Consider the following 9,825-nt stretch of genomic DNA (forward strand, 5'->3'; position numbering starts at 1 on the left):
AATACAGCATGGTAGATTTTCGTATGTGAATGTGTGTGTGCTACTGGAAGATGAAACGTCCGCAGAGGCTTACACATCTCAATATTTGGCCCCCAGTTGGTGGTGCTATTAGGGAAGGCTGCGGAACCTTTGGGACATAGAACCTAGCTTTGCTTCTGACTGTAGAGGTCAGTTCTCACTGCTACCATGGGAAGCTTCTCCTGCTGGCACTATGTTCATTGCATCATGAGCTAGGTTAAACCCTGCCTTATGCTGTGTCTTCAAGATAAGTCTATCACAGTGACAATAAAAAATTAGTGTGTCAGCCAGTGGGGAAAAGTGCCCACCCTCAGTCATTCCCACCCCCGGCAATGGGATTAGGGCCTTGCATAGTCTAAACAGACACTCTTCAGCAGAGCTATCTTCTTCTAAAGTTACAGTATTGTAATCTCGGTCAGAAGCCATGCTCAGTTTTTGATGTGGGGATGGGAATTTAAACTCAGGTTCTCAGGTTTGCAGAACAAGCTTTCTTACCCATTGGCCTCTCTCCATGGCTTGAGTTTATTTATCAGATTCTACAATCTTTAAGACATCTTTTTATTTATAAAGGAATAAAAATGTTACAATTCATGAATACAGGAGCCAGTGAGATGGTTCAACAGGTAATGAATGGCTTGCTGCACAACCCTGACAAGCAAAGTTCAAGTGCAGAGCTCACAAAAAGGGGGAGGAGAGAACCGACTCTACAGATCTGTCCTTGAAGTGCACACAGTGCACATGGCACATATGTGCCCACAACACACACTGACATCATGCATATAACAACAACAACAACAATAATTAGTTTTTCCTTGAAAAAAAATCCAGGGATATATACAGCTAAGTCTTTATAACATTAAGATAATTGGTAGTTTGTTTTTTAACTGCACTAAATGGTGATTTATAGAAATGGTTTGTTCCTTTCTCTTCCCCTAACATCTGAAACTGAACAGGGTCTCTGATATGCTAGGCAGGTATTCTATTCTTGAGCTATATTCCCAGACCCCTTGTTATTTTTTATTTTTGAGATACGGTTACATTAGGTTGCCTAGGTTGGCCTTGATGTCATTTTGTAGCCAAGGCATGCCTTAAACTTTTAATCCCCCTCCCTCAGCCTCCTGAGTAGCTGGGATTACAGGTCTGTACCCCAGGCCCAGTCCTGTCTATTCTTAAACCATCCTTGCATTCCTGAGATAAAACCTTGGTCAAGAAGCAGTATCTTTTGACTTGCTGATCTTTTATTTAAGACTTTTGCATTTATATTCCTATGTAAAAGCAGTGTTTTCTTTTTTCACATTATATTTGTCCATATTTTTAGCAGGGGCATTCTCAACATAAACTGAACTTTTAGCTAGTTCCACTCTGGAGATTCTTTCTGGGACCTAGAACTATTTTAAGGAATAACTTTTTTTTTTTTTGAGACAGGGTTTCTCTCTGTACAGCCCTGGCTGTCTTAGAACTTGCTCTGCAGACCAGACTGGCCTTAAACTCAGAGATCCACCTGCCTCTGCCTGCAGAGAGCTGGGATTAAAGGCACGTGTCACCACTGCTGGCTTAAGGAATAACTTTTTGACATTTCTTCCTACTTCTAGATTTTGAATTCACTTGGAGAAAATTTCCCCTGCCCACTCTATTTAACTGTTAAGATTCTCCTCCCACTGAATGTTGCAGATGATCCTCGAGATGGTTGTGCCACTTTGGTGCCTGCTGTTCCCTCAGTATTACTTCTCTACACACTCTACAGAATCATGTGCACGTGTGTAGGGCTCCTGTGGCTGCAGAGGAGACACCTACATTTCGGTCCTTCTGAACTCCCAGGGCTATGGCACAATGTTCTCAGCATGCTGCTCCACCCACCTTTTCTTGCTAAGAGCTTGTTTCATGACAGGGAGATGCCGCACAGATTCAGATCATACAGTTTATTTTGGTGAGAATTAGAATCGTGAATGGATGTTAAATCCCATGTAAGCATTCTGATGTTACAAACTCCTTGTCAGCTGGCCAACTGGTTAGCTTGGACACCTGGGCATAGGCTTCACAGCACAAGGCAGGCTGTCCCGATACTGAACAAAGTCTAGAGCAGTGCTGCCTAGAACCTTCTGTAATGACGGAAACAAAGAGACGCAGTGTGAGCACAAATGATGATAAAATAAATTCAACGGACTCAGATATGAACAGTAACTGCCACACATGGCAGTTAGGGGCCCCATCTTAGACTGTGTAGAACGAGAATCCTGGAAACTGAGGAGCCTGCGGTGACCATATTCAGTCCTTACTGTGTGAAACAGGAGATTTGAGGCTCCCAGGGATGACAATGCCTTTGCAGCATTAGATTCATGCCCTAGTGGTTTGCTCAAAGAAATGTCATATAATAAGGCCAAAAGGACCATGGGTAAGAATAGGAGGCCATGTGACTAGTGGCCGAGAGCGTAGTTACTTATGTTTTTAAGAACCACTTAGTTTCAGCACAGCTGGGGGTGTGTGATGACGCTCTCCATATCTCGGCTCTCACCAAGTGGGAACAGGGTCATACAGTGCCCAGTGTGCTCATGATGGGAAGGCTCAAAGGGCTACAGCATCTGAGATCCAACCAGATTTTACTCAATTTTTTTTAAATACATTTTTTTTTACTTTCCAAAACTGGTCTGAAAGACTATCAAATGTGCTGTTGTGGGTCATGACTGCTTAAACCCTGCAAACTGACTTGAGGGCCTGCTGTAGCAGCCTGAAATGCCGACCAGGCAAAGGACATAGACAGACAAGAAGAACAAATGACTGTAACATGTCCTGCATTCTCTCCATGGCTATAATAACCGTCACCAATTCACCAGGAAGACCGCGTGGCAAGATTTAATAGTGTTGGCATCTCCAAATGGTGTGTGGCATCATAGGCCAACTACCACCAGTGCCTTATTATTGCCATTGGGTTGTGACTGTTGGTATAGTGACGACTTCAGGAGCAATAGGTAGATTAAAAAACCGTGGCTGGGAAGTTCTTTCGAGGAGAGGGACCAGGTGAGGAGCAAGGAGGACTCAGAACCTGACGAATGTGGCATCTATCTGCCGCACGGAGGGTAGGGCCAGCATGACCTTCCGCCGGTACTGTGGGTCTTTCTGCAGGGGGTTGCGCTCCAGGTACACGGTTTCCAGGTTTCTGGCACCCTTCAGCTCATCAAGGTCACTCCAGCTCTCCAGGAGATTGTCATTCATCTGGAGGAACACAAGGAAAAGGCTGTTATAGATCAACTCTAGCCCCTATGTGCTGGGATCCCCAAATATGAGACAGGGGTCATTAAAACACACCACAGCACTGGATTTCAGCATTCCTAATGCTGTGATCTTATAGTTCCTCATGTTGTGAGGACCCCCAGCCATTAATTTATTTTCGTTGCTACTCCATACCTGTAATTTTGCTGTTATGAATTGTAATGTACATATTTCTAGAAAAGAGGTTTGCCAAAGGGGTTGCAACCTACAGGTTGAGAACCACGGCTCTATAGTTCTCCTTACCCCAATCCCTCACAGATCCTTCTGTCATCACTTGGCTCTTCCTGGTTGCCTTTTAGCAGCAATGGGAAAGCTCCACCTGCTCACACGCAGACTAAGTTCATTAAGAAGAGCGGGGTGGCGCTGGCTGTACACCTGGCCTTCAAGCAGATCTGAAGCGGGCCTGGCTACTCTTCCTACACACTGGTTTTCACTAATTGCTACCAATGCTGAGACTGCACTGACTGTAATGCAGCTAGCCAGAGGCTGCTCTACTCCAAACATGACTCTTAGATCACCTTTGTGGTACATTTCTGAGAATGTCTAGCTCCTGTATGCAAAGGCCACCAAAGGCTGACAAACACTGCCAACACCAGATGAGGGACACTGAACCCTACAGTGGGCTGGGGTCTGAGCATGGCAGGAGGGTGCTCTCTCAACGTGCCATCAAGATGGGACCGAACTGGATGACTCCCACACTGTTCAAAGATACATGTTGTTTCACATTGGGATCAAATTTTGAGACAAAGCTACCTTGGGGAAGAACCTACAGTACCAGGTTAAACTATCCAAACCCATTTTCCAGTCTAAGTGCTAAGGCAGAGGTTTGGGAAGGGCAAAGTAGCCACCTAGATGTGAGCCATGGTAAGCTAGCAAATGTTTAAGCAACAGCTTGTTCTACAGGATAGAGAAAAATCATGGTAAGTTGAGTGTGCTTTCTATGGTGTACCATGGCTGACTTAGCACCAACATAACACCACTAACTGGATTAACTATAGATGTTAGGAGTGTGCACAATGGACACACATGTCACTTAGGGTTACTGCACTTATGTGTTTGAAGACAGAAAATAAAGTCAGGACTAGCTGCTATGTCAACAGCCTGAACAGAGGAGCCAAGTCTAGCATCAAACTTTAGGACTCTGCCTGCAGCTCCTGTTCTGCCCATGTAGAAGTCGGAAGTCATGTCTGTAGATACTACAGGCTGCAGGGTTTTCAGCAAGCAGCTGTAGGAAGAAGCAGGGTGCCACTCCTGGAGACATGACCTCTGCAGTCTGAGAACCTATCATGGGACAGACAGGCTACATGTGAAGCAGAGGGGAAGTGAAAGATTGCATCAGGATGAAGGGTCACTGGATGAGAATGCAGTGGAGGGGGGCATCTCAAGAACTAGATTAATTTCCATGTAAGAGCTTCTCAGGCACTTGTCCTAAGACTTCACTGTCCATAGGACTTGACCTGGTACCATTCCTTTGGGTTTGAAGCACCTGGTCAGTATAAGTTCTGGGACTGTTGTTTCTCCTGCGCTGATGATTCATGGGGCCCTATCCTGTGTGAGCCCTGAAGAATGCGGGATTTGGCAGAGTGATAATATTTGTGGAGAAAGGTAGGGAAGGGATGGGCAAAACAACAGTGAGAGTCATTGAGGGGATCATGGAACTTTGTAGGAATTACGCTTTTATTCCTAAATGGAATGGGAGTCCATACAGGATTTTTTTCTAGAAGGTTCTTAATGCTTTTTGCCCTAGTTCTTGTCTTTTTATTAATTCATACACAATAAAGATATGGAATGTTTCATAAATGTCTGTCATCTTTGCATGAGAGTCATGCTATTCTCTGTATTGTTCAAAATGTAGTATATGTGCAGCCAAAGCAAGCACAAGGATCTTATTTGGAGGGTAGATGCAGGGCTTCAGGCCAGAAGGCCATCAGACCAGTACAGGGAAAGGATGCTGGGCAAGTGGCAGCAGCAGAGGTAGGAAGAGACCGGGGTTTTGGATGCACTTTGAAGGCAGAGCAAATATTTAGATGTTGGAGTGGATCTGGTACACAGGAAAGGGGAAGTTTAGGAGGGTGCCAAGACTTCTGGCTTGAGGATCTGGAAGGGCAGAGTCACGGAGGGACTGTGGGGATAATGCATGAGCTCGGGCTTGGCCTTGTCCTATTTGGATGATGGCTCAACACAAGAGCAGACAGCTGGATCCAGGAAAGACAGTGGAGCTAGAAACAGAAGCTGGCTGCCAGGAGTACAGTGGTGACATTTAAATCTGTGAGACTGGATAGGGCTGTCAAGGAGAAATAAAAGTGAAGACTGAATGCTGAAGCATTCCTGTGGGTGCAGAATAGAAAAGAAACAAAGTCAACCAAGAAAGACCCAGGGAGACAGGAGAATGGAGGGCCAGTGGCTGGCTATCTATTTTGAGAAATGTATAGGAATCAAATATAATTGTTGTTGGGAGGTGGAAGAAAGATGCAGAATAGAAAGGATGTTAAATCTGGAATGTGTCCACTGGTACAGTGGGATTAAAAGTAGCATATAAAGGGCAGAGTGTGAGCACTGACCCACTGGGATACCCAGATGCTGGCTTCCAGGCCATGCTGGTGGCAGCATGCTTAATTGCAGCAGGCTCAGGAAGATGGATGTCTGCTCCACACAGGCAATCACCTAATAGGGCAAGTCCAAGCCTGACATCATAAGCCCCCTTTGCTACCCCTCTGTCTGGCTCAACTTCAGTGGATAAGGGTCCACCCCTGCTGCCAGGCTGTGAAGGAGAACTGAGAGGGGACAATGGGTGAGCAACGGAAGAAGTTAGGTCAAGTGGAATCAGGATGTAACCAGGCCAATATGAGTCTGAAGTTCTTGGAAAAGGGTATAAAGATGAAGAGGTGGAGGAACAGAGATGTTAGGTCATTAGAGAAATCACCTACAGGGACACTGGTATCACCAACAGTGTAGACAGACTGAAGTGGTGTCGGAGAGTGTGAACTAATTACAATGTCTGCAGAGAAGAGAGTAGCTGTGTGTGGGTGTGTGTGAGAGAGCTGTCAGTGTGCAGGATGCTGGGCTGGGCTATACAGCCTCTGCCAGCAATCACTAAGTCACTGGCCAGGTATACTACCAGGCTGCTTACCACTGACTGCAAACACAGGACAGAAGTTCCGAGAGGCCCAGTGGGCTGAGGCCAGCAGAGGCACATTGAGAGAAGAGAAGCATCTCATTCACTCGTTTGCTGGTGACACACAGGCAATGTGTGCTGCCAGAGTAGATGTCAGCAGCAAGTAGGCTGCTGCACCAGGTTCTCCTTCCTGCTGTATATTTTGGTCAGCGTGATGTCTGCTTTACCAGTCTGGTAAGGATAAGAGACAGAGGAGTGGGCCCTCCAGGGACCTGTGCCATCCGTCCTAGGTCAAGACTATAACCGTGGAACATTTCAAGTAGCAGGAATAAGACAAACTGCTACACACTGCCCATACTTACCTGCCTGCTATTTTTCTACTGGTTGTTTTCTTGTCACTTTTAAGGTCCCATACATTGTAGAAAGTAATCTTGGCCTTTCAGGTGACCACCATACTCATGCATCATGTGAAATGTTCCTAGGTTTCATATATAATAATGCATCTAAAAGGTGTATCTAAAAGATGGATAGGATATATGCTAAAGAGGCTTTCCTTTCCTCTTTAAACCTGACCTTATGTATAATAAACATGCATTTTTATTATCAAGAAACACAACAAAGCTTTTACTACTATGGAAAACAAATCATGTGCCACCTGATGACATTTTGGCCAACAAAAGACAATGCGTCATGTTGGACCCCAAGTCCATCCAGCCGAGCCCTACATGGTGTTATCTAGAGACATCATAGCTGTCTTTGTCTGTGTACTCTATGATGTTCATATAACAAAAGCTCCCAATGAAGTATTTCTCAGAAGTGTCCTATTGTATGACACAAGACATGTCTTTACATGTATGTCTCATCATTTTGTTAGGATCCTAGATGCGTCACCACCATGCTTTAGTGAGTGGGTATGTTTATGGTTCTAAATGCTTCCAAATACTTGTGCTAAGCACAGGGGTGGCTGTACTACAGACTGGCTGCAATCATATTTCACAAATCTGCCAACTTCACGGACAAAATGCTGTATTCTCATTGTTTTTTAAAAATGGAATAAGTTAGGAAGTGCCAGCAATGATTACTTCTGTTTCTAGCAGCAGAATGCTAACCTCTCACTTGACATGTGTAAGCTCGGTTCTAACATTAACACGGTTAGCCTCACTCAAATGACAAACCTTCCTTCCCTAACTCCCTCTTTTGGACTCACCAGATCTGTGTCAAGCATTGTTCTAAAGGTTGGTGAGACAAAAGAAGAAACAACATATACAGAATAGAACAGTACTCATCCTTCAAAAGTAGGGAAAATCTCACTTGTGCTAAAACAAGGAAGAGCCTGGAGAACAGCCAGTGAGAAAAGGTCAAAAACTGTATAAAGTCAGAAAGGAGAATGGTAGGAGAAGGACATTAGTATTTAGTGAGGGCAGTTTCAGTTTTGTAAGACAAGCATGGTGGTGGTGGCCACACAAACATGACTGTGTTTCACACCATTCTATTCTTTACTAAGAAGGTTCAGATAATAACTTTTAGGTTATATTTTTTAAAGATTTAAAAGTCCTAAACAACTTTGTTCTTTGGTCTTCATGACATTTAATAGTGGGGAGACATAAATACAAAATTAAGCAAATATAGCTTCAGCTTCAATCAACACTGGAGCAACTGTTGCTAGACTATAAACTAATAGAGTAGGGCATGGTGTGGGGACAGCTGCTGGACAACAGGCGGTGCAAAACAGTGATTCCTGAGAGGAAAAACAAATGGGTGAGTGCTATGGTCACCCTGGCTGGCCTCTTATGAGGAAGGGGAGTCAAACAAGCTCTGGAAGCCACACTGAAGTCAAGTGGAATTATGTTTAGGTGGGGAGAGGGGATGTCAGAATTTCTAGTTAAGAGTGAGCTATATAGGAAAACAAAATCCAGAAATCCTGTGCTGTCTTGCTTCTTATATCCTGAAGCAAAGACTAAGGCATATACAGAGAGTAGGGAGTATGGCTGAAATCTATCAGGGCCCTCATGGGGTGGAGGCATGTCTGTGGCCCCTATGACATTTACTAGAGGTCAGAGAGGGGCAATACACAGGGATAGAGCTGGTTAGCCTAAGAGGACAAAACATGTAAGTTCACCCCAGCAATAAGCCTTGAAGTCTAGCAGTGACTTCACTTCCTGCTAGATAAAAAGTCCAATATATTTTGCAGAAAAACAACACAAATCTGACATACAACTGTTTAGTTTCACAATACCCAGCATACAAGAAGTTACTAGCCATATAAAGAAGAAATGACAAAGAAACATAAAAATCTAATAAGAAATCCAATCTATGAGAAATAAAAAAAGAACAATACAGGCTGAAGAGACAGCTCAGAGTTTAAGAGCAAGTGCTGTTCTCATAGAGGGTCTGAGTTTGGGTCTTAGCAGTCATATCAGGTGGCTCACACTCCCTGTAACTTGAGTTCCAGGGATCCAATACCATCTTATGGCCTCCACAGGCACAGGTCCTCACGCGTTCCCAATTCATACTCAGACACAGATGCGTATATATTAACTAAAAAAAGAAAAACCTTAACAATATGTTCTCAAAGAGCCAAAAGGACAACCAGAACAAAAATTCACTGAATAGGTATGATTAACTTCATTGTCAGCATGATTGGGTTTAGATGCACTTAGGAGATGTCTAGGGATGTTTGAGAGGACTTCCAAAGAAGTTTAACCAAGAAAGGAAGCCATACCCTGAATATGGGTGGCATCGTCCCTTTGGGCTGGGATCCTGGACTGAATAAAAAGGTGAAAAGCCGTATCATGAGATGCTGCTCTATTTCTCAGCCTTCCCGGCTGTGAGGCGTCCAGAGTCTAGCTGTGCACTCCTGCTACCATGAACCTAGAGCTGGAGAGGTGGTTCAGGGTTATGAGTGCTTGCTGCATAATGAGGACCACGGTTTGGATCCTGTGTAACAAGTGAGGCACCCTGCATGTGTACGTAACCGTAGCTCCAAAGGAGGAAGACATGGAATCACCAGGGCTTGCTAGCTTCCAGCTTAGTGGAGTGAGAAAATAAATGCCAGACCCAGGTTCAGGGAGAAACTCTGCTTCAAATAAACAGGCAGAGGATGACAGAGGAAGTCACAGCTACCTTCTGTGCCACCCACAGGCATAGGCACCCATACATATACCTATGTACTATAAAGACACATAAACACAAATAAATATGTAAGTCTCCAAAAACTGAAGTAGCTAAATAATGATCTTAAAAGCCCTCTGGGTACTGAGAAGGGAAAATAATATCTTGAAGACAGAACAATAGAAATGGTGGCGCACGCCTTTATTCCCAGCACTGGGGAGGCAGGGGCAGGCGGATCTCTGTGAGTTCAAGGCCAGGCTCCAAAGCTACACAGAGAAACCCTATCCTGAAAAACAAAAACAAAATAACAAAAA

At 44.4% G+C, this 9,825-nt stretch overlaps 1 protein-coding gene and 1 non-coding gene across 2 annotated transcripts in view; both read right to left on the reverse strand.

The window, feature by feature from the left end:
• Window positions 1-2,844: 2,844 nt before the first annotated feature.
• Window positions 2,845-9,825, reverse strand: part of Ppp1r7 (protein phosphatase 1 regulatory subunit 7) — a 20,903-nt gene continuing 13,922 nt past the window's right edge. Inside the window, exon 9 of the mRNA XM_013351580.1 lies at window positions 2,845-3,228. Within this exon, the coding sequence (XP_013207034.1) occupies window positions 3,052-3,228 (177 nt within the window). The 3' untranslated portion in view covers window positions 2,845-3,051. The remainder of the gene's footprint in view (window positions 3,229-9,825) is intronic.
• Window positions 5,063-5,164, reverse strand: LOC113457706. Its single transcript, XR_003378216.1, has one exon. It is a non-coding gene; the product is annotated as a U6 spliceosomal RNA (small nuclear RNA).

The sequence above is a fragment of the Microtus ochrogaster genome, linkage group LG4, assembly GCF_000317375.1.
Source record: "Microtus ochrogaster isolate Prairie Vole_2 linkage group LG4, MicOch1.0, whole genome shotgun sequence".
Lineage (NCBI taxonomy): Eukaryota > Metazoa > Chordata > Mammalia > Rodentia > Cricetidae > Microtus > Microtus ochrogaster.